The sequence below is a fragment of the Monodelphis domestica genome, chromosome 5 (genome assembly GCF_027887165.1).
Source record: "Monodelphis domestica isolate mMonDom1 chromosome 5, mMonDom1.pri, whole genome shotgun sequence".
NCBI classification, from domain to species: domain Eukaryota; kingdom Metazoa; phylum Chordata; class Mammalia; order Didelphimorphia; family Didelphidae; genus Monodelphis; species Monodelphis domestica.
The window spans coordinates 191,878,215-191,903,215 of NC_077231.1; the positions used below are offsets into that span (position 1 = coordinate 191,878,215).

At 35.8% G+C, this 25,001-nt stretch overlaps 1 protein-coding gene across 4 annotated transcripts in view; it reads left to right on the forward strand.

Moving 5' to 3' along the window:
• The window catches only part of PTPRZ1 (protein tyrosine phosphatase receptor type Z1), a 243,673-nt gene that overhangs the window by 175,948 nt on the left and 42,724 nt on the right, over nt 1–25,001 (forward strand). For all 4 annotated transcript variants that reach the window (XM_056799637.1, XM_056799634.1, XM_056799636.1 and 1 more), the window contains exons 13-14: nt 4,630–4,774; nt 19,581–19,672. In XM_056799637.1, the coding sequence (XP_056655615.1) occupies nt 4,630–4,774; nt 19,581–19,672 (237 nt within the window). The remainder of the gene's footprint in view (nt 1–4,629; nt 4,775–19,580; nt 19,673–25,001) is intronic.

Consider the following 25,001-nt stretch of genomic DNA (forward strand, 5'->3'; position numbering starts at 1 on the left):
GAGAACTTCATGAATTCATTTTTTTTGGGTTTTCACATATTATCATTCTTCATTACAGTGAATCCAATACATTACTGAATCAGTTGCAAACTACCAGTCTTAAATAATTTTCTCAAATGAACCAACTTTCTGAGAAAAAAATTATTATATTGATTTAAATAAGCATTTATTCACCCACTCATGAAAAGAAATTTTGGATATAATTTCTATTATTAAAATATAATAGATTTTAAATTTATAGACATTAGTATTATGAGAGAAATCCTTTGTAAAATTTCTCAAATCATTTCTGCTGGAATTTACTTCTTTAACTATAATGCACCTATTATAGTGCCTTCTACCCATGAGGTACTTAGTACTTATTGTTTTGGTATTGGTTCCTATAGGAGTTTTTCAGAGAAATTATGTTTTATTCTAATCATAACAAAGATTCAAATATTTCCTTTAAATAAGATACTAAATTTGACCATGGTTAGAAATTATATTTTATAAGTAAGAGATACACAAGTACCATATTTAGGACTTGAATTTTATCACCAAAATTATATTTTATTTTCAGATTTCAGTAACAGTATTTCAGAGACCCATATTTATCACTTATTTTCCAATTATTTCTTAATAAATTTCCCATTTCATTGGTCAAATAAAATGGAGAGAAAAGATAAAACTGAATTTACTTTATATAAACAGCTTATGTTTAGTGGGGGAAAATCTGTTGGTAGCTAAGCCTCATGCCTAATTGATTAAGCATTTCATATCTCAAATAGTTTCATAAATATTGTATATATATGTTTATCCTATTGCATATATTTTTTTTCAAAATGTGCATTGTGGTGTGGTCTTTCAAATAGAACCCAAGCATCATTAATGGTAAAATGATTTTTTTCATAATTCATTTTCTTGCTAGAAAACTTATGTCAAACTATTGCTACAAGCAAGATAAGCTAATGAGAGTTCCATCGGATATTTTATAAATGGCGATATAAGTTATTTGTACAAAATATTATCATAATCTGGTTGAAAAGTTTTTAAAAAGGCATTTTGGGTAAACTGGCTTTTTTTCCTGTGTTAAACAAAATATGCTGATATTTGAAAACACTGAATAATTTAGTTTCTAAATAATGCTGTGGCATTATTTTGTGGCAATTCAGACAGCTAAAGGACAGCTCAGTGGATAGAGAGGCAGGTGTGGAGATGGGAGATCCAAGGTTGAAATCTGGCCTCGGGAATTTCTTAGCTGTGTGACCCTGGGCAAATCTCTGTATTCTAACTGCTCAACCCATTAAGGGCTCTTCTGCCTTACCTTAGCATCCATTCTAAGAAAAATGGTAAAGGTTTAAAAAAAAAATCCAAACAGCTGATCAAGTCAATACCTCCAAAATGAGTCTAATCATTGTTTTTTGCTTATTTAATAATTCCAGACAAATGATAATCATGAGCTATGTATTATTCTAGTCAAATATTCAGAATCAAGAAATATAATAACTGTGATCATACCAGCCAATGGCACAAACCTCATTAGTATAAATGCTATCCATTGGTACAGGTAGGGGTAACCGACAGACCTCAGTATTTTGTTTTTCTTCTGTCTTTTGTGTCTGTCCAATGGCCGTACTCCTACAATCAAAAATAAGAACAGTCTTAAGATTAACCTTCCCAACATTAAATATTTTTCCTGCAGAATTAAGATATCCTTATCCAAAGCAAAACAGATTAGTTGAGAGAATTAGGGGATAAGCATTAATTAAACACTTCCTATGTGCCAGACCTTGTACTAAGAGCTTTACAAATTAGAACTTCATTTAATCCTCATAATAACCTTGGGAATAGGTGCTATTGTTATCTTCATTGACAATGAAAGAAACTGAGGCAAACAAGTTAAGTTACCAGCCAGGGTCACCCAGATAGTAAGATCCTGAGGCTGAGATTCAAACTCAGGTCTTTCTAACTCGAGGCCTACTGCTCTATCCACTGCATGGCCTAGCTTGTTAGGCATGCTACTGAGCATTTCAGCAACCCATATCTATTCTATGGAAATAAGTAGTAGCTAGGAAATATACCTTCCCCAATGGACTAAAGCTATCTAGGAGAAATAGAAACTTTCCATCTAGACTGAGGAAGAGAAGAACAGAGAAAGTAGTGCATTGCCATTGTGGCCACTCAATAACTGAACTTCCCCCCCACTTTTTATCCTATTTTGTCATTCTATGGAAATAGCTATTCGCTGCATTATTTCTATCAGATAATAGAAAAGTTTTACAATACAAAATGTGCAGTGAACCTAGGTTACATTTTCTTCCTTCCTCCATAAGAGTACCATGGGATATTTGCCAGAAAAAATCTTTTCTTTGGATGGTGAGTAAAAAACTGAGCCTTGAGCCTATAAAAATTGTTCACTACCAAGTCACTGTTACATGGTAACACTGTTACAGTCCTTTTAGAAATCTTAAATCTCAAATATCAATTTAATGTATTTTAGACTATATTTCATTTTTTATTTTATTGTTTAATTTTGTATTCTTTAAAATGTTTATAATTAAATTATTCCCACATACTTTATTACTGTTAGCATGATGATCATTAGGAAAACATCAACTTTGGCAAGTTAATCAAATGATGCAAACCCAAATGCAGATTATATATATATATATATATTGAGTCCATCCTAATGTCTGTAGACTTCCTAACATTAATTGAATGAAAAATTTGGGGTTTTAAAGCTTCTCCAAGTGTACATAACAGTCAATATGATGGCCATGGACAGGCCTTGTGATGTCATACAACATGTCTCCATCATGTGACAATATGCCTATGCCAGAGTGGTGTGATTATTTATCTTTGAGGAAGTGATTCTCATGAAGGGTTTAATGAATTCTAGACTTGCCTTCCTAATGCATGCCAAGTGATATATCAGGCAAGGACTGTTAATAGCCCAATTTCATTTAGCAATATGGCAGAAAACTAACCATAATATCTTTGAAGCATTTTTTCCGGCAATAATGAAAATACTGGTAAGAATATGGTAAAATATGTAAACTTCAATCACAAAAAAGAATTCCATCGTGTGAGGATCCACAATGGCACAATTCCATCATATGATGACATGAAGTGACACCTGTGACATACATCCACCATGGAAAAACACAATGACAGCCCAAGGCATGCATTGGAGGCAATGACACACATCCATCATGTGAAGACACACAACAATACATCTGTTGTCTTGTCATGACACAAAATGTTATACCTGTCTGTGATAATGTATCTCTATAATAGGGCGATGTCTCCAATATGTGAAGATATAATGGGTCTGAGTCAGGTGGTAACAGGCATCATGTGACAACACAGTACTATACCATGTCATGTGATGGTACCTAACACACCCACATGATGTGATTTACATCATACGATGACATCTTTCATCCCAATCATGTGATGACATGAGACAGTATGCCCCTGTCATGTGACAGCACAGCATGGCATGTCTTTGTCATGTTAGACATGAAGCAGCATAACTCCATCGTGTGGAGTCATCTTCATGTGGACTCAAACATGCCTCTGTCATGTGATGGCATACAGCAACATGTCCATGTAAAATCACTTTCACTCACCTCCACTGTGCTACAATATGTCTCTACCAGGTGACAACACTCAATGGCATTCCTTTTCTGTGTGGTATCATGCAACAACATGCCTCCATCAGGTAACAACATGCCTAAGTTATGTGACCCCACACAGTGACAGTTATTTCTGGAGTGACTAATTCAAGAACCAAATGGACTTCGTCTAGAAACTGTCTGTGCCACGATTTTCTATATCTAGAAAAACAATTAAAAAGTGATTTAATAGATAAACAATTGGCAGTGAGGGGCAGGAGAAATGGCATTTTTCCATACATTTAAATTAGTACAAAGAATAGATTCATACGTTCTCATTGTTTTGAATTTTCTTAATTAAAAATGAATTCTTGGGACTATGTGAATCTTAAATTCACAGGCATTACTTTGATTTTTAATCAAGAAAAATGGAAAGAGAAGGAACTCAAAATAAAAAATTTTAATTATCTACCATTCAAAGTCAAGAAGATAATTTTAAGTAGAGTAGAAATCAGTTGAAGCATCTGAATATTCTTGGCTGTGTTGCATTAAGATTTGTATTAATTGCCAAAAGATAAATAATTATATCTAAATAAATTTGAAAATGACAAGATATTTAATGATGATCTAATAAAATGCATTTGTTGCCTCTGCTAAATGTACTTTAATGATGAATAACTATTCTTACTTTATTTTCATTTCATTTATTTTTTATTTTCTTTATTCTTTAACTTTCTCGTTGCCTTTAAATATATATGTATATATATAAAGATATTATATATACACACAAACTCTGAAGTTCTTAAGAAGGTGATTTGTTATTTACTATTGAACTGTTATATGTCTTCTGTTTCAAGTAGTGCATTCTTTGTTTTCCAAAAATATCTTGTAAACTATTCATCTTATGGGATATTATAAAACCAAAACAAACAAGGTAAGTAACAACACATCCTTTTTTCATTTCAGTAGTTCAGTAATTCAGTTGCTTTTCCTTATGCTTAAATACAAAATATCTCAATTTCTCTGACTGCAGAAGCAAGTAATAGTAGCCATGAATCTCGTATTGGTCTAGCTGAGGGTTTGGAATCAGAGAAGAAGACCGTTATACCTCTTGTGATCGTATCAGCCCTGACTTTTATCTGTCTAGTGGTTCTAGTGGGTATTCTCATCTATTGGAGGTAAGTGTGATTTTTCACATTGCATGTAGCTCAGATTCTGTCCTGATTAGTAAAATAATATGATTGTCATTATGGTGTGCTTCATAAGCAGATGTCAAAAATATTCTAAGTAGATTTTCTCGGAAGTTTAATTATTTCTTGGAGTAGTCATGAACAAGTTTCCATCTTGTATACATAAGATTTAATGAAGGGGATGATTGATTTCTATAATTAAGGCAAGAAGATAAAGGTAAAATTAAAGAGCTTTGGTTCTGGTTGTTTTAGATAAATTATTTTGACAATTATAATTTCATGTTGACAAGTAACAAATAAGAGAATGTTGAATTCCAATCTATTTTTATCAACATGTCTTTTAAGTACATTCTTTAGAAAAATTAATCTAGAAATAGCAATGTATGCTTATTTAACTGTAATCCTTTGCATGTGCTTTATTATATGCCTTTTAAGAACTGTTAAATTACAGATAATCTCATAGAGAAAAAAGTATTAATTTACTAACATTAAAGTAGGACAATATTGATTTCAGAAGTAAAGTCTAGAAATTACTGGATTTGGGTATAACTTATCCCTTTATGGAACAACTTAAAAAGAAAAGATGGTAAACTCCATTATATCCTATTCTAATTCTTAAGGAAAAATCCTATCTTAAATATGGTATTCTATAGAGAGAGAAATATATAGCATAGCTCTATGAACATTTGGTATATGATGTGACCCAGAGTATGTAGCCAAGTATGTAGTATAAGGCCTTATATGGAATTTTAATAAAATACTAAATTATTAAAATATGGACATGGTTTACTGCCCTGTTTGTTAGAAAGTACCTTTTATTCTGAAGATTTGTGTTTAACTCATTCTTTTTAGCATTATTTTTCCTAGCTTCATATTGCCATAAATATATCCATTTCCTAGATGTTTTTCCAAATAGTTCATCTCTATTTAACTCAGTTGTTTATTAAATGCCTTCAAAATGTGAGAAACTATTAAGGATACAAAAGAAATAGTAGACATGGTATCTTCCCTAAAAGTCCTTACCCTCTAGTTCAGTTGGCATATATAATAAATTCCTGATCGATACAGGAAATATAGCAAAATATAGGAAAATATATCAAAAATGTAGGTCATAGGCAATAAGTGATATGGAGAGTTACAGAAAGGAGAGATCATGTGGATTCTGAAAAATTGGGAGATTTTCAAGGAAAATGTAGAGAATCTGAGTTGCGCCAGGGTAGGTAAGTAGGATTAGGATAAGCAAAGAGAAGGTGAGAAGGCATACCAGAGAGAAGAATCAGACTGATCAAAACCATGGAGATAGACCATGATGTACTTGTGAGATAGCGAAGCTTAAAGTAAATTGTTCATGGAGTGAGAAATTGGTTAGGTTAGGGCATCATTAGAGGTAAGTCTTATTTTATGCTTGTTTTAGAGTAGAATATAAAATCCAAGTAGTAGGAAAACATTTTTGTAATCCTGCACATGGATGAATTTTTGTCTTATTAACATATTATCTTCATACATGGTCTTCTTCATTTCAGTCATTTACACAGCATATAATGAAATACAATAACAGGACCTTTGTTTTTGTTTTATCTAAATCATTTCATGAAGTTATAACTACTGCACACTGGAATTAAAGAATTTCAGCTTTGTTAAGGAACCTCAGACACTATCTAGATCAACCATAACTAAACAGTAGTATCCTGTATTATACCACTGAAGGATTCATCCAATCTTCATTTAAAGGTCTCCAATAAAGAAGAACCCATTACCTCCTCCAGAACATCCATTCTACTTTTGATTAACTTATCTTTTTCTTTTTTATTAACTTTTTTCTAAAACACTATTCCTTGCATGAAACTTAAATTTGCTTCTTTGAAACTTTCACCTCAAACTCCTGATTTTTCACTTTGGGGGCAAGAAGAAAAAGTGTAACTCTTTTCCATTCAATGCTCTCTTCAAATACCTGAAGATGGTTTTTCGGTTCCCTTCTCTTGGCCATTTCTTCTCTAAATGAAACATCCCCAATTTCTTCAACTGATTCCCATGTGACAATTTATTCAAGTCCATTCACACCATTGTGTTTTCTCTTCTATGTGCATTTTCCAGTTTATAAATGTCATTTCTAAAATGTGATATCCAGGACTGAATATATTATTCCAGATGTGAGGTGACCAAGGCAGAGCTAGAAGTGATCCTTCTGCTTTGCAATGTAGCCTAAAATCACATGAACTCTTTAGGCTTCTGGTTCACACTGTTGGCTCTTCTGTCCTATTAGTGTCATATATTTGGCAGCTCTTGGGGATGTCTGGCCAAGGAATTGTTTCTCCAGACGATTACACACCACAGATCCTAATCCAAGAATAATAGATTGTTAGATCAATTAGGAAATCTAAGAAGAGCCTAATTGTAATCCAAATTCCATCCATGGAGGAGAAAACTAAGAGAAGTTAAATGGTTGAGTGATTTGCCCAGGGACACATGCTACGACTGGAACCTGTTTTCATCAGAATCCTACATCTCATCATTTTTAGATTGGTACTCAGAAGGGCAGAGACTAACATTCTAATGCTTCCACTGGAAGTTTCACTAATAATTCAAGATACCCATGGAGAGACCATTTGAAATAATATGCATTCCTTTGCCAGTGTGAATAGTTTAAATGTCTTTTGGGACACAATGCTCCAGATAGGCAAGAATAAGGAAGTATGCAGATGAATTTGTTGAGAGTTTTACAGAAAGACTTCTTTGCATATATATATATATATATATATATATATATATATGGAATTGAAGTGTGGATATAGTAATTTTCTTAGTCCATTCTTACTTCCTTCTGCTCATTATAAGAAGTACAATATCACCTCATCATAGATCTAGAACTGAAGAGGACTTCAGAGGCCAACTGGTCCAACTCTTTCACTAAATTTATAGATAAGGAAAACCAATGGCCTTCTCACTCCACTCCTATTGCAGAGAAATTCCCCAAATTTCTCCAATTTCCCAAAATTTTCTTTGAAATTACGCAGGAAGTATCATCCAATCTTATCCAATCAACCTAAGCACCTACTATGTGATAGGCATTGTGCGAAAGCCTGAGAATTCAATTAATAAAAATATAGTCCCTGCCTTCAAAAACCCCAAAATCTAATGAGAGGGGGAGACACACAAAAAGGGGAAGGAAGGTGGAGAACAGGAGAACCGGCAGGCACCCAGTGCAGGGAATTTTATTTGGTGGTGTTGAAACCAGTTAATACAGAGTGAAGTGAGCTAAAGTTTCTACCTTCTCTAAAGGAAGGTTAAAGGAAGGTATTGGGAGGAGTTTTGTACTTCACTTTCCAGTCCTCTGGCCAGAAGGGAGAGGAGGCTGAGGGAGGTAGTGGGTCATAAGATTAGAGGTGATCTTTTAACCTGGGAAGAGTAGATTGAAACCAGGAGTTGAAACCAGGAAGAGCAGCTGATGCAAACTAGAGTAAATAAAATTCCAGTTTCTTCCCTCTATAAAGGGAAAACATTGAGAGAAGTTTAGTACTCTACCCTCCAATCAAAGGAGTTTAGAGATGAGAGGAGAGGAGGTGAAAGAAGAACATCAGACAACTACACTTTTCTTAAACATATTTTCTTGGTTTTGAGCCAAAATCCAATTTATACAATTATTTCATTATACATACATATAATATGTGAAATATGTTCATGTATATATATATATTTTTTAAATTTCTAAGCAAAGGAATAATAGAGTATTTGGGAAAAGATAAAGTTTAATTCATGTAGTAAATCTGTCCTTGCTCAGTTTTTGTATCTTTAACCAGTTCAATTTATTAGCAATAAGATTAGTATTAACTAATTCTTGCAAATCCAATGGCCTTTCCTCAGTCGTCATTGTCCTTGACCCCTATTAAAATAAAAAAAATAAATTAAAAAAAAAAACATTATGTTCTGTCTTAAAATCAATACTGAATATCAGTTCCAAGGAACTAGGCAATTGGAGTAAAGTGACTTGCCCAGGGTCACACAGCCAGATTTGAATCCAGGATCTGCCATCTCCAAGCCTGGCTCTTTATCCATTGATGCACCTAGAGTCCCCTTATGATACTCTTCATTACCTTCTCCTTTATGATACTCTCTTCTCTCTAGGTTTTCTGGGCACCACTCTCTCCTGATTTTCCTCCTAATCTAACTATTTGTGCTCAGTCTCCTTTGCTGGATCTTCCTTCAGATCACTCCCTTTCACCCCAGAATTCTGCCCTAGACCCTCTTCTCTTCTCCCCCTTCATCACTCTTAGTGATGTCACTGGCTTCCATGGATGTAATTACCCTCTCTACCAGATCTACCTATCCTGCTCCAGTTCTCCGCTTATCTCCCATCTCCCCTATCCAACTGCCCTTTAAACACCTTGAACTTGATGTCCAGAAGACATCTTCAGCTCAACACGTCCAGACTTCTCACTGTCTTTGCCCCTCAACCTTCCATCTACCTTCCTTCTTATCACAGAGCCGTGCCATTCTCCCAGTACGTCACACTCCCAACGAGCTATCTTCCTCCAGTCCTTCCTGCCTCCCCTCCCATACCTAATCTTTCTAACATCCCTCCACTACGCTTCCTTCTCGCCTCTGACATTGCCATCCTGTGATCCAGGCTCTCCTCCCCTCACTACTGCCGGCCAGCCAGCCTGCCTCAAGTTTCTCCCCTCTTCCAATCCATCTCCCACTCCACTACCAAAGTAATTTTCCTCAAAGGCCCATCCAGTCATGTCACCCCCTACGCTGAACTCCAGTGACTTTCTGTTGCCCCCAGGAGAAAACAGAACATGCTCTGGTGGCAATTCAGGGCCCTTCTTTATTTTTAGTGGATTACCTTTTATTGGTGTATTTCAAGCATCTTGGGGATATCACAGAGTAAATTCTTCAGTGAGGAGACATTTAACTATATCATTATCATCCTCTTAATCCTCATCGCTAACACATTGAATACATTAAGGTTTACAGTGTGCTTTACCTGCATACATAAATGCATATGTGTTTGTATATCATATATCTACCTGATGCCGCTAGGGGGTGCCGTAGAGAGAGCACTGAATCTGAAGTCAGAAACTCTCATCTTCCCGAGTTCAAATCTGGCCTCAGATACTTATTAGCTGTGTGACCCGAGGCAAGTCGCTTAATTCTATTTGCCTCCATTTCCTCATCTCTAAAACGAGCTGCAGAAGAAAATGGCAAACTACTCCAGTATCTCAAAGCCCTTCATAGCCTAGCCCCCTGCAACCTTTCCAGTCTTCTTGTACCTGATACCCTCAACACCTACTGTTCAGCCCAGCAGCATTGACCTCTAATTCAAAAATTTCATCTCCCAACTCGGAACATTTTTTCTGGCTATCCCTCATGCCTGGAAAGCTCTCTTCACAGCTCCATCCACTGACTTTTTTTTTAACTCTCACTTTCTGTCTTAGAATCACTACTGTGTATTGGTTCCAAGGCAGAAGAGTGGTAAGGGCTAGGCAATGGGGGGTCAAGTGACCTGCTCAGGGTCACACAGCTGGGAAGTGGCTGAGGCCAGATTTGAACCTAGGACCTCCCGTCTCTAGGCCTGGCTCTCCATCCACTGAGCCACCCAGCTGTTCCCTACTCCTGTCTACTGACTTTTATGGTGTCCTTTAAGTCCAAAATAAAATCCCATCTTCTACATGAAACTTTTCCCAAATGCTCTTAATTGTAGTGCCTTCCCCTCTGTAATTATTTCCTATTTATACTAGGCTTATCACTTGCTACAACCAAACTACCATTTTGTGCATACCCAAAACAGACTTTCACTTTTCTGCTGGATTGCCCCACTCACTTCTTCTCTCTCTCTTGAAATATATCCTATGGAGGATCCTATGATCTATCCTTCAAGGCCCAACTCAAAAAGCTGTGTCCTCCCTGAACCCTTCTCCGATTCCATCAGCCAGAAGCAATCCCTTTCCTCTGTACTTCTCACATTTTATGCTGATTATTTCATGTTTATCACCCAGTAGGTTAAAGCTTTGAAGGTAGGAGCCTCGTCCTTTTTATCTTTGTTTTTTCTTCTTTGCCTGGCACACTGCAGGCACTTAATCAGTGCCAGCTATTATTCTTCTTACACATTATTTGTACGTATTTATTTACATGTTGCCTCCTTTATTAGATTGTGAGCTCCTTGAGGGCAAAGACTGTTTTTCTTTTCTTTGTATCTCTAGCACTTGGCACAGTGCCTGGCACAAAGAAACATAATAATTGTTTTTTGACTATGCGAGTATACCATAAGATTTTTACCAGTTAAAAAACTGGGCACGATTAATGATGGTATTAAAACTTCAATTTTCTCATTAAAAAAAAAAGTGTTAGCAGGAACATTCATGTCCGCACATTGAGATACTCAGAGCATGGTGCTTGTGAGGCTGAGGACTAATCCCCTTATGGGCCATTTGTCTTCATTCTGTCATGGGCAGCAATCATGCAGCTGTTCGATACTGATTACAAGGTGCAAAACGTGGGTCTAATGAAGCATTGCAATCTGTCGCAGGTATTGTAAAAACTAATCCAGAGGACATACATGCTTTGGGTCAGTAGTGTCAGATTTGTATTCCAAATAGAGCAGTCAGTCAAGAAGAACAATAGCTCTTTCTTAGGTTTTTACAAGTTTATAGGCTTGGAGAGTCATCTAAATTTTTTTAGGCAAAAAACCTTATGGGACTTTTATAGTTTTTTCCTTTTTTATCTACTTGTATATTTACTTTAACTCTTGATTTCCACCGACATATACAAAGTATCTCGTATACAAGACTTACCACAAATCTAGTTTCTAAAAGCTGATAATTATACTAGATAAGATCTTAAGCAGACGTTGTGTAAGTCTATAACGAAAGCAACACTGTAAATATTATTTCGCATTTTTACAAGTATTCAAAGAAATGTAATAGGAATTACATATTTCCAGATTTTAGATCTAAATGCTTAGTGTGTTGAAAAGGTGTAAATTAAATAATCAGGTTAACATTGATTGATAGGACCTATGTCTACAAGTTTAAAACAGTCATCACTTTTTTCTTCATTGCCTGGTGATAATTAGCGGGAGACATAGTTATCAACACTTAGCACATAGTCGTGAAGATGTTTGCTGCTTATACAGAACAGATGGAATATTGATGTTGAATCTTCTTATATATTAAATAATATGCTTTGAAATAGTTTTCCAGATGTTTTAGGGCAGAATTTACATGTGACAGTCCCTCATTGAAATGTTTTCAGCAAAGAACAATGCATAAGTGGCTCTTCAGAAGGAGAAAATGATACAGATTTTAAGCAGAAACAAAACCCAAGTGAAAACTATATCCATGTGCCCTGTAGGATCATACTATATTAAGGTGATAAAGAAAGTAAAATGAAGACTCATACTTGAATCCTGGACCTGCCACTTATAAATTGTACAACCTTGATTAAATCACACCACCTCTACAGGTCTCAGATTCCTCATTAGAAAAATGAGAGTTAGACTAGATTATCACTGAAGTCAGAGGGGAGACTAATTCGTTCATCCTACCACAAACCTCTTCCTAGCTTTCTATAAGATATAATGCACAGATCTCCAAGAAGCAGAGGGCATTGGTGAAAACAACACTGGACTTAAAATCAGGAGAAACTTGGATTCAAATCAAGACTGCTTGACGAATTATTTAACTTCTCAGACATTCGGTTTCCTTCCCTGTAAAATGGGGATAATAATGCCTCTCAGGTTTTGTCAGAGTCAAATACCACCACAGATATAGTGAAGTTGTCCTCTGGAGCTCCTTCAAAAAATCATTTTTTAAAACTTTTCATTGTGAACATTTATATCTTGGAAATTGACAAATACTGCCATTTAGGCATTGAGTTGTTATTTTGTTGATTGTAAAATTTTTTAAATGATGGGGAAACTGTTAATAAATCACATTGAACTTAAAGATTTATAATGAAATTTCAGAGAACTGAAGGTTAAACATTTACTAGCATTCCCTTGAATATAAAGCATATGGGGAATCTTAAAGTGTTTTACGCACTCCCAGCTCTCTTATCATAATACATCATTACCCTCAGACTTCCTTTTTAAAATAAGAGCCTATCCTTTGCCAGCAGAAACCCCCCAAATTCATTCAAAGTTCTATCCTTCCTCTGTGATTTATTTGAACAGTTTTATATTCCAGTTCAAATATTAGATCTGTTTGCATATTTTTTCCTTTTAAGACTTTTTCCTCCTGCTGCCACTCTATAACTTATATCTACCTCTCATTCTATTCCATTTCTAGGTTGCTGGTAAAAACTTATTGCTTAGCTTGGGACAATTATATCGTGGATGCTCATTAAAGAATAGGGACTGTATTATCATTTCTCTGACATAGGGAACTTCTTCTACCAGTGCAGGGCAGAACATTTTTTTTTGCAAATTACACTTAGACACTTGCCTAGAGCCCAAAGATGTTAAATGACTTGGATCAGTATGTGTCCAAGGTGAAATTCGAACAAAGAACTTATCTAGTTCTCTATTCACTAATAATGCCATACTGTTCTCTTTGGTCTTTGGAAATCATATATAGATGAATTATACCCCACACTCAGTAGAATTCACTGAATTTTCCTCACAGGTCACACACATATCAAGCATCAATTTATTCTGCAGGCATATTAAAAAACCATTGCTTGAAATTTTTGAGCATTCAATAGGAATTAATGTCAAACAACATTAACAACACTTATCTGTTAAAATTCACAAATATTTAATCCTTTAGCCTATACCCTGATATATGCATGATTATATTTGACTCATGTCCCAAGAATAAAAACCAATAAAGTTTCTAACCCAAAAGGCAAAAAGTTTGTAGAAATTCTTCCATCTCTAGCACATGTCACCCATGATTCATTTTGGAATGAAGAAGTGAGAAAATGAGTAAGGACTTTGGGTGACTAACAGCTAATCCCCTAAGAATCATATATTTTAGAGCTAGGAGAGACCTCAGAGATCATCTAATCAAACCTCTTTAACTTGCAGAAGGGAATGAAGTTAAAGGATTTTCCCAGTCACACAGGATGGAAGTCACAGTTTGAAATTTGAAACAATATCATCTGATTCCAAACCTAGTGATCTTTCCTCTTTCTACTGTCTCATATCTGGAAGAGATAATACTATTTCTACACATATCTATATTTATATCTATACATATAATCCCATTATTTTAAAAGTGTTTCTAGAACATGCCATTGAAAATAATAAGTAAAATAATAATGATAACTCATAATTTTTGTAGTATTTTCCTAGTAACAACCCTTAAAATATGCAAAATTTCCATACGCAGGGATGTACTGGTAAATGTTGACTTTCTAGAAATGATACATATATATGTACATACATATAAACATATACTAATGTACATGTTTATGGTGCATAATTAACATTTCTCCATTACTTTCTAAAGTTTAGACAATCAATAAAAAAAGATTTGTAACTTGCATACATACATACCTACTCACACCAAAAATTTAACAATCTTCTCTTGGGAGCAATTAGAATCTTTCTCCAATACCCCCGTGAGTTAGTAAAATTCTGGCAGATCTCATCGCAGAGACTTATGTGCTATTGGATTTATATGGTACTTGACATATCATAATTTTAGTGATTTTTTTAATCAGAAAAAATTCTGCCTTCTCTTTTTCTCACTAATCCCCACTTTCCAACTAAGAAAGCAAATCCAAATCTCATTACAGACTTATGTAGTTTATTTTTTATTGTACTTTGCCAAGTACCCACATGTATCAATCTGAATTCTGAATCTTTTACTTTCTGTCGGAAGGTGGGTAGTATGTTTCATCATTAGTCCTCTGCAATCATGCTTGGTCAGTTGCTCAGATCACAGTTCTAGTGTCTTTAAAAAATGTCTGTCAATACAATATTGTTGTTCCTTAATACATTTTTCTCCTGGTTCTGCTCATTCAACTCTGCACTAGTTCATACAAGTTTTCTCAGATTTCTCTGTAACTATCCCTTTGGTCATTTTTTATAGTATAGTAGGAAAGCATAAATTATTCAACCATTCTCCAATTGATTGGTATCCTTCCTATTTCCAATTCTTCACCACCACAAAAAAAGAGCTATAAGCAAGCATATTTTTTTATATCCTTAAAGGGGTTTTGTTTGCTTGTTGGCTTGCTTAGGACTAATCTTTTACCCTCTCTTTAATTATCCCTCCTCTAGATTTAGAGTCACAAGACCTAGATCTGAACATTGACTTTTCTACTTCTTAACAAGTTCTGTGACAATGAGGAAGTTATAAAACCTTCATGGGGTTAATTCTTTTATCTGCAAAATGAGGAAATTGAACTCAATCTCCAATCTCTCTAAGCTCTCATTTTTAAAATGTATTTATTTGTTTGCTACATTAAAGTTCCCAGGTTATCTTCCTTCCTCCCTCTCCTCTCCTCACTAAAGAAGATAATTTTTGACAAAAAAAAAAAGAACTGATGAATTTGAAATATACTAGCTCTAAATTTAATGGTCTTCTTAATAATGATTAGGTGTAGTGTTATTTACATAGTGAAGGGTTGGTTGTAATTTTTTAACTAGTATTATACCTTGGAGAAAATGTCATCCTTACCATATTACTAATAAAAATCCCTTAAAGGTCTTGCCATTTTCTCTACTCTATAGATCAGTAGACATACCTCTTAACTGCCTACTATGTTCAAGATGCTGCTTAAGGCACACAAAGACAAGAATGAAGCATAGATATGAATTCTTTCATTGGCCATCCAAATATTTTTCTGCGTTAGGTCAATGCTTATGAAGTGCACACAAACATAAAGAAAACAAATAGAAGTGATTTGGTGGGAAGTCACTGGAAGCTGATCTGCTGAGTGGTTCTTGAGCTTAGTGTTGAAGACTGTCAGAAATTCAGAGAGGCACAGATAAAGAGGAAGTATATTCCAGGAATTAGGGTCAGTTTATGCCAAGGCATGGAAATAGGAAACTGTTATGGGAGAGAAATAGCAAGGAGGCTGTTTTGACTGGAACATAGAGTTGTGAAGAATATTAATACATAAATAAGGCTAGAAAGGCAAATTGGACCCAGGTCAGAAAGGGTCTACATGCCCAGTAGAGGAGGTCATATTTGATTTTTGAGATATAGAGCCAGTGCAGTTACTGAACAAGGGAGTGACATGATCTGATTATTTTAGAAATAACACTTTTGTACCTGAATGAGCAGCCAGGTGGCATAGTGCAGCATGGGTGAAGATATAGCACCCAGGCGGAGCCAACACTCAGGGAGCTGCTCCTTCCTCCCTCTTCCCAGCTCCTGAGGACTTTTTTTTTGCCTGTCCCACCCCTCTGTCCAGCAGCCCAAAGCAAGTGCTTTCTCCCTCAACCCAGGCAATCCTGGGGCTCACAGAGAGCTTGAATTTGTCCTCTGGGCACTTGAACTCAGAAAAAAGTTCGCCAAGGAGGGCATAATGTATAGAGGATTGGACCAGTCATCAGGAAGACTCATCTTCCTGAGTTTAAATCCAGCCTCAGACACTTACTACCTGGGTGATTGTGAGCAAGCCGCTTAACCTTGCCTCAGTTTCCTCATCTGTAAAATGAGCTGGAAAAGGAAATGGCAAACCACCCCAGTATCCAGTATCTTTGCCAAGAGAACCCCAGATGGGTCATGAAGAATTGGACACAACTGAACAACAGCAACACCCGAATGGAAGCTAGATTACAGAAAGATACGAGGTGGGGGAATGAATAAGGAGTTTTTTAAAATAGTCCAGATAAGGAATAATGAGACATGGAATTAGAGAGTGAGATACCATTGGTTTGGATATCTTGCTAATTAATTAAACTTGCTAATTTTTTCTTTAAAAGTTCAATATACTAATTTATGAGCTATACGGACTAACGCGCTAAATAGTGCAACTAATGTTAATCATATAATCATCATGACTTCAGTGCCTGGTTCTCAGATACAAACCTTGTTGCCCAGCATCCAAACCCCTTGATTTAATAGTACAGGGACTCCAACCACCTTAACCATCATTAGATCCCTAAGTGTGCCCTCTGCTTTCACTCCTGCTTATGAGGGACCATCATTTCTATTGTCTCCTTCTGGGTCTCCCTCCCATGGACAGGGGATACTTAATGGCTGTTTGTGGAATGGATGGACAATGTTTCAAACTGCTCCCTTTTCATATTTACCTAATCACGAAGAGCATTTTAATGGCTCTGTGTTAACTCGATGTAGTATGAAATACCACAGGACCGTCCCCAGCACCTCATTCTCTTCAACAATTTTGCCACTGACAAAACCATGAAAAATTTACTTTTTTTAAGTCCTTAGGAAGAGATAGCCAATATGTTTGATAAATTCAAGATTCAAATATATTGACAGAATAGAATGCAGAGCAAATTGACAAGATGAAATTGAACAAGAGAAAACAGGAACTCCTGTATTTTGTTGTAAAAGTTCCATTGGTTTGAAGTGTAGCATAGGGGAATATGACTCCAAAATAGCGAGGAAAAGACCTTGGGATTTCATTTAGCCGCAAGCTTAGTGATTCTTCACTACAGAGTGATTACTAAACAAGCTGGTAATATCTTAGGCTGCATTAACCAGGAATAGAATTTACGTCAGATTAAGCCATAGTCCCATCTATTATGATCTACCCAAGCACACCCAGCACACACTCCGTGGATGCCTACAATCCAAAACAGATTTAGAGCATGACTTTCAGGCTGTGGCACCACATAGCAAAGCTAGAGTGAACCCAGAGGAAGGCAGCTACACTAGTAAGGCATCTGAAAGGTTTGGTGCATGAGGAAAAGGAAGTAGTGGAAGGAAGGAGAAAAATCATGTATATAGTGCCTACTATGTGCCAAGCCCTGTGCTAAGTGTGTTTTATCAGTATTATTTATTTGACCCTCACAACAACCCTGCAAGATGAATGCTATTATTACATTCATTTAAAGTTGTGGAAACTGAGGCAAATAGAAGTTAAGACACTTGCCCAGGATCACATAACTTAGAAGCACTGGAGGTCACATTATAACTCAGGTCTTTCTGACTCCAGGCCCAGCACTCCATCTACAGAGCCACTGGAATGAAGCAAAATGAGGAACAATGATAAGAATTAAGCTAAGAGTAGAACTTTTCAAAATATGGTCAAGGGACCTCCCAGGGAACCCCAAGATGCTTTCAAGAAATCCCTGAGGTCAAAACTATAATACAATGATTTTTTTTTTCATTTCAAATACAGTAAATATTGAAAAAATAAAATCCAGAGACAAAACCTGCTTGGGAGGGGACTCAGTAGTTTTTAGAGTCAAAGGGGGTCTGGAATCCAAAGAAGCTGATAATTGAAGGTTTGGAGAAAGAGTAAAGCAGTGATTCACATCTCCAAACACGTCCCACCAATTCGTCCCCTTATCTTGGAAGCTGCATCCCTATTCCTAGGTTCTATGTCTTTCCTTTTTGTCTTTGGTTCCTTCATAATTGAATTCAGTGTCATTTCCCCCAAAGGCTTGCCCTTCCCTATCCTTCTCAAAACATAGCTTCCAGTTTTTCATGTAGCATATCATTGCTATGTATTGTTAAGAAGATGAATAAATAAATTATATGCTGTCTCACACCCGTTATAGCTTCAAGAAACACTCTAAGCAGTATAAGTTACTAAAAATAGCTACATTTGGACCATATTTTGCTTTAAACCACATTAGAATAACCCTTCTATAACTTGAATTTCATAAAATTAAAATTATTTTTCACTTATACATATATTTCTATTTAAAATTAACCACTTGTGAATAATGTTTTAAATAAATTAAACGAGCCACATCAAAGAGTGTCATTAGCAGGTTTAATTATCTGAGTTTTTTAATTAAGGGTGGTTTACATTGCTTTAAAGCAGCAGTTGGTTATTTACCCCTCTCAATAGTTTCAAGTTTGCTCTAACCAGATGCTACACTTATTATCTGAATGAAAATAGATGCAAGTTACATCTTAGGTCAGAGTTGCAGCTGATTCCATTTGTATTCATTCTTAAACCCCTCATCAGCAAAGCTAGCATCTGTTGGAAAGAAAAACTCTCTTGCTTCCAGTTGCCTGCTTCATGATGATTTTCTTGGCTTGGGTCTGTCACTACCATATTATCATAGTTCAAATATGAGACTACCTCTTTTTATTATTATTAGCAAAATGGCACTACTGTGATCTCTCGATTCCACTTAATCACAGCGTGCCTCGTTTTACAAGCAGTTAAAAAACCGAAATAGAAGACAGCTCTCGATACGCTAAAGAAAATAGATCATCTCTCCAGCTTCTCTTCTGTTCCCATGCAATGGAGGGGATACATGATAGAAGTACGGTGGAAGATTGATTTCTGGGGTTGGTGGGAAATTTCATTTCTCAGCAAAGTACTTTAGTACCAACCAGAGCTCCAAGTGCCTTTTCTTCTTTCAGTATGTCTGATCTCTGCTCTTTCTTCTGCATCTGGTACAGGTAAAAATAAAATGAACTGGGGTGGGATGGAATGGAGTAGTGACGATACCATTCAGTTATAAGATTTCTCTATGATATGCTGTAGAAGGTTTGTTAATTCAATTTAAGAAATACTTGGGTTTTAAAGATATTTCTATATTCACATATTTCATAGTGCTTAGCACATAGTACATACATAATATATGCTTGCTAAATTGAGTTGAACTGCCATCAGTTTCCAAGAATCCAGACCTTCCCTTTTATTTAAAACATTTCATGGTGTCATCTGCCCTTGTTTCTCTCTCCAGGAAATGTTTTCAGACTGCACATTTTTACTTAGAAGATAGCACATCACCTCGAGTCATTTCAACCCCACCAACTCCCATCTTTCCTATTTCAGGTAATGCTTTTGAATTATTGTGTGAATAACTATTAGATGCCAAAAGAAAAGAAGTGTTTAATGGTTTGTGGTTGTTATATTTTACTGTGATCTTTTCTTACTTTTTAAACATGTATGCTCCTCAAAACATTCACCACTTGCAGACTTATATTACTTTTTTAGCCATAAAACATAGCCAGTTCTATGTGGTTTCTAGCATTGGCATGCATTTGTATTATTCACCTCATTTTTTTAAATTGCTATAGCAATGGAATAGAAAACTAAACAATAGAAGAACTGGTCACATTAAACCAATAGTTGTTATTGTTGATAGGAGATGATTTTAAGAACAGTAAGTGTAAACTACCATTTTTTCCCTTTTCTGGTCACCTGCATTAGTTCTGGGAGTGACTTCTTAAGTACATTTAAAAATAGACACTGATGAAAATGAAAACAACTTCAAGACTTTGAAGGGTCAGCAGTGGAAGGTATATTGCTGCTTAATATTTATAACTTAACTCTTATTTTAAAAAAATAAATTCAGACAGAGCCAGCAGCTAAAACACTTTAGCTGAAACACTAGCCAAGAGTTTTGCATTTCACAGGCACTTATATAAGAAGTAAGGTTTCTGCAAGCAGCCCACCAAGAAGAGTCATTGAAATAGTTGTCTAGCTCCTCCCTCTCAAAAAAGAGGGAAGGGAAATGAAGGAAGAAAATAAGGAAAGGCATATGGATAGTCTTTAAAAACTGAGGGGGGAGTATATCATTTTTACAAGTGCTGATTTTTTTAAAAAGTCTTTATTTGGTGTGGATACATTAACCATTTTTCCTATAACCTTGCCATGCTGTTCTGCAAAATCTCAGTACCCAAAGCATAGAGATGAGAGAAAGTATCTTTCATTTTCTAATGCTCCGCTCTTTATCATTTCTTTCTTTCATCACTTTTCAGCCCTACTTTTTTGATGGCTCACCCAATACACATTTTTCTAAAACAGTTTCAAGAAAGGATAAACTAGCCAGTTCTTGTTTGTCTACATACGTGACATTTTTAAATGATCATTGTATTAATTAATAAATAAAATTTAAAATAAATAAAAAGATCATTGGATGACATTCCTATTCTGGAAACACATCACCTTTTACTGTTTATTTGACATAGGCTCAAAGAATGTACACTAATTATTAACTTACTCTAAGAAACATATTTTGATATTGGAAACAACATTTTCAAGTCATATAATAAAGATGACTCAGGTTCTGAGGACTTTCTCTGGGAAGTTCTAAAGAAGTCATTAACTGTCTCCTTTGAAGAAGTAGGATAGGGAAATATAGATGGTCCAGACTTTCGAGGTATTGTCTTCTCTACTTGCACTAAAAAAGATTTCTTGTGGTTTCTGTGGAAATTGAAACCAGTTTCAGAATAGAGTCATAGCTGACATTTGCCCCATCACTATGCATGTTGGCCTCAAAATAAGATGTCATTCCCAAGATTTAGCTGCACATGAATGTTTGTGAGAATAAGATAAACCCAGTGGAATTGGGCATCAGCTATGGGAGGGATTAGAGTAAGGGGAGGGAAAAACATTATTTTTGTAATCCTGGAAAAATCCTCTAAATTAATCAATTAAATAAAATTTTAAGAAAGAATAAGATAAACTTTGGGTTACTTTTGCCCACAGATTATTCCCTACAAAAGGAGAGAAGTCAAAAAGAGATCTGGAGTTAGGGAGGAACATGTATTAATCACTACCCTCACCTCTGGGAAATTTGTCTTTGGGAACATGCCTGTGGTATAATAGTCTTTAAGCTCAAAACATTTGATTTAAGCAGTTTCAAAGCATTGTAGGGGGCAGCTGGGTAGTTCAGTGGATTGAGAGTCAGTCAGGCCTAGAGATGGGAGGTCCTGGGTTCAAATCTGGCCTCAGACACTTCCCAGCTGTGATCCTGGGCAAGTCACTTGACCCCCATTGCCTAGCCTTAACCACTCTTCTGACTTGGAACCAATACCCAGTATTGATTCCAAGAGGAAGGTAAGGGTTTAAAAGAAATAAAAGCATTGTAAAACCATCTTATATTGAAAAGTTAAAAAGGAAACTTTTTCAGACACTTCAGACACATGGTCTAGTATAAATTCATGTTGTTCTATTTTCTAATGTTTCAGTTTTCCTATCTTTCTAAGAGCTTTTGTGTAATTTAAACTAAAGATCTCCTATTGACTCCTTTCTTGTAGACCTGTCCCTGGAAATTTCTATAATAGGGTGTCAGTGTTGGTAATGCTCTCTGCATCCTATATTAAATCGATGTATAGCAATTAATCATGTCAACATATAAGAAAGGTATGTTAGCTCAGAAGAAATATTTAAAATCACAATGACTAGATTATGCATAATTTCTCATGGAGTCACATTCTGGAAAAAAAAAAAACAGAAAGAACTGAGATTCTCATTGATTGTTTGGAAATGGCCAAAGAAATGAAATTATTTTGAGAAACCTTAAAAAGACCATGTAGAAATTTCCAGTTAAGCTTTATTATAATGCCCAGGCATGGCATGGAAGTATTATTGGGTTCCTGAAGTGTAGTGGAAGAGCAGCAAAGAGAATCTCTTCCCAAGGAGCGCACTAATGAATGACCAAAGGCCTTGCTCGTCACCAGGGAATCAGTCACCACTCATTCATTTTGTAGCCCGAGCAGCTCACAGACATTTTATGAGGTGACTGAGAGATCACAGTCTTCATGTGCAGAGAAAGTCCCCACGGAAGAAATCACAGACCTTTGAAATAATGTTATGGCATCTATAAAACATTTCTTTTGGGCAGGACAGGAGGGAGGAAAGGGGAATTGGTCCTCCGTGGAATTCTCCCAGTGAGGAAATTCCACCAAAGCAGATTGCCACCTTCCCTACAACTTCTTGTGATAAAAAATTGCCTGGGAGACACCAACAAGTTAAACTTGCCCGGGCTAACAAGATTCAACCCTGGCTGTATCAGAATAATTAACAACAATAATAATAAACATTTATGCATTGCCTACAATGGGCCAGGCACTGTGCTAAGTACTTTATAATTAATGTTTCATTTCATCCTCACAACAACCGTAGGAGGTAGATGTATTATTATCCCCATTTTACAGATAGAGAAACTGAGGTTAAGTACCTTGTCCAGGGTCATACAGTAAGTATCGGAGGTTCAATTTGAACTCAGTTCTCCCTGACTCTGAGCCCGACACCCTATCTACTCAGTGACTCTGCCTCTTGGTCAAGCAGAGTTACTTCTTATTTGTACTGGAAATGAAACCATCCGGCACCGTAGAAGCACCTTTTCTTTGCTAGGCTGATAAATTGTAGAGTCATCAGAGAATCACAGTATTAAAGCTAGAAGAAAGCTCTTAAATAGCTCATAATATATCTGAGGATACTGAGGCCAGCTGGTGACAGAGGCAGGATTCCAATTCGAGTCCCCACCATATTTTTTTTGAACCCTGCTTTGGTGTGTATACTCAGAGGCACGTCTCTATGTGCTATAAACCTACGCCAGCCTACACAGAATAGATGGAAATCATAGTAACACCTGCTTCCTCAGCTTATCATGAGAATGAAATGAGATATCTCTGAACGCTCAGCACAGAGCCTGGCACAGGGCACGTATTTAATAAATGTTCTTCCTCCTTCCTTCTATTAAAAATGTGAAAAATACCAAATTCAGACATAATTGTGAAAATTAAAACACATTTTTATTTACTGGTGGACCCCAGTGGCTTTAAGACGATCATGAAAAATCATTGTTTCAATGGACATAGGAATAAATATTTATAAATTCAATCGTTCTTTCCACCTAGAGACATGAATATGTTTGATTTTGGCTGTAATATATTTTCATAGATATGTATGTGGTTGCTTCTGTATATGGAAAGATAATTAAATGTGGAAAGTTTTATAATATTTTTTAAAATCACTGGACACCTTGGCCATCTGGTGAGGCCTATGGACCCATTCTCATGATTAAAATTTTAAATGCATAACCTAAAATAATAGAATTACAAAGAAAACATATTATATTGAAATAATTATATTGAAATACCAATTTTTTTTCAGTTCAGTTCAGGGAACCCAGGTGAAGAAACTTTGGTTCAAGAAATCATCAATTTAGATATGGAAGGGATATCAGAGGCTACCTAGTCTGAACCTTTTCTTTTACAGAGAGGGAAACTGAGGCCCAAGGAGGTTAAAGTTAAATGACCAAATTCACAGAGACAGAGGCAGGCTTTCAAATTATGTCCTCTGATAATAAATCTGGGTGCCTTCCTACTATACTATACTCTTAGGATGGAATAGAAGGGGGCACAAACAAAAAATAAAGAAAAAACCTAGGATTATAAATTTAGATTGAGGGAAACTGAGAGGTTATTTAAGCCCAGCCTCCTCATTTTAAAGGCCCAATGAGGTTATCTGCCTTGCCTTTGATCACATGGGCTGTAAGTGACAATTCTAGCATTCCAGTTCTTGGATTCTAAATGCAGCATTCTTCCATTGAACAAACAACTTGTTGGGGGGTAGATTTCTCAGATTTTTTTGTAGAATCATCCATTTGTGTCAAAATCTGTTTTGCACATACAAGGAAATATCTGTTGAATTGAATGAAATTGGAAAACCTCTGTGACTTAATAAGGACCTCCAGAATTACTTGAATTCACATTTAGCTTATCACTGAATCCACTGACAATCAAATGGAAATAAGTATTTTTTCAGTGGCTGAGCTTTTGCTTATAAATGAAATTAGAAAAGGAAATTTTTCTCTCAGCCCTTCCATACCTCTATCAAGCAAGCCAACCAAAAATAAAATAAATTGGAAGTGATATGTGAGTGAGAGATGGTCTGTTTACAAGAAAATGGTAGATGTGATTCTAAAAGTCATCATTTCTTCAGGGATGTTTCCTAAAAAGGACTTTTGATTTAAGTGTGATTGGTTATTACTGTTTTCCTATTTAATTATAAAACATATTTCTTGGCAGAATCTTTCTGTGAGGTGTGAAGGTGGAATTACACATTTGTGTAGTTTTTCTTAAGCTTGACTGGTTAATTCAATTTTAGTATTCACGTCCACTCATCTAAGCGAGAGAACAGATGGATCCTGATTAAAAGAAATCAACAAATTCTTGGTAACTGAAGCTTAAAAATATTAGATGGCCTAAACGCTGAACATCTGTTGATGTAAATAACTGTTTCTGGTGAAATGTGTTTGATGTTTCCTTGTCGGAGACATCACTTGTGAAATTGCATACTGTGAAATTGTAATATGTTTAATCTAAGAAAGGCACTCCAGAAGGGGGGGGAAACACACAGAGCTAGTTAA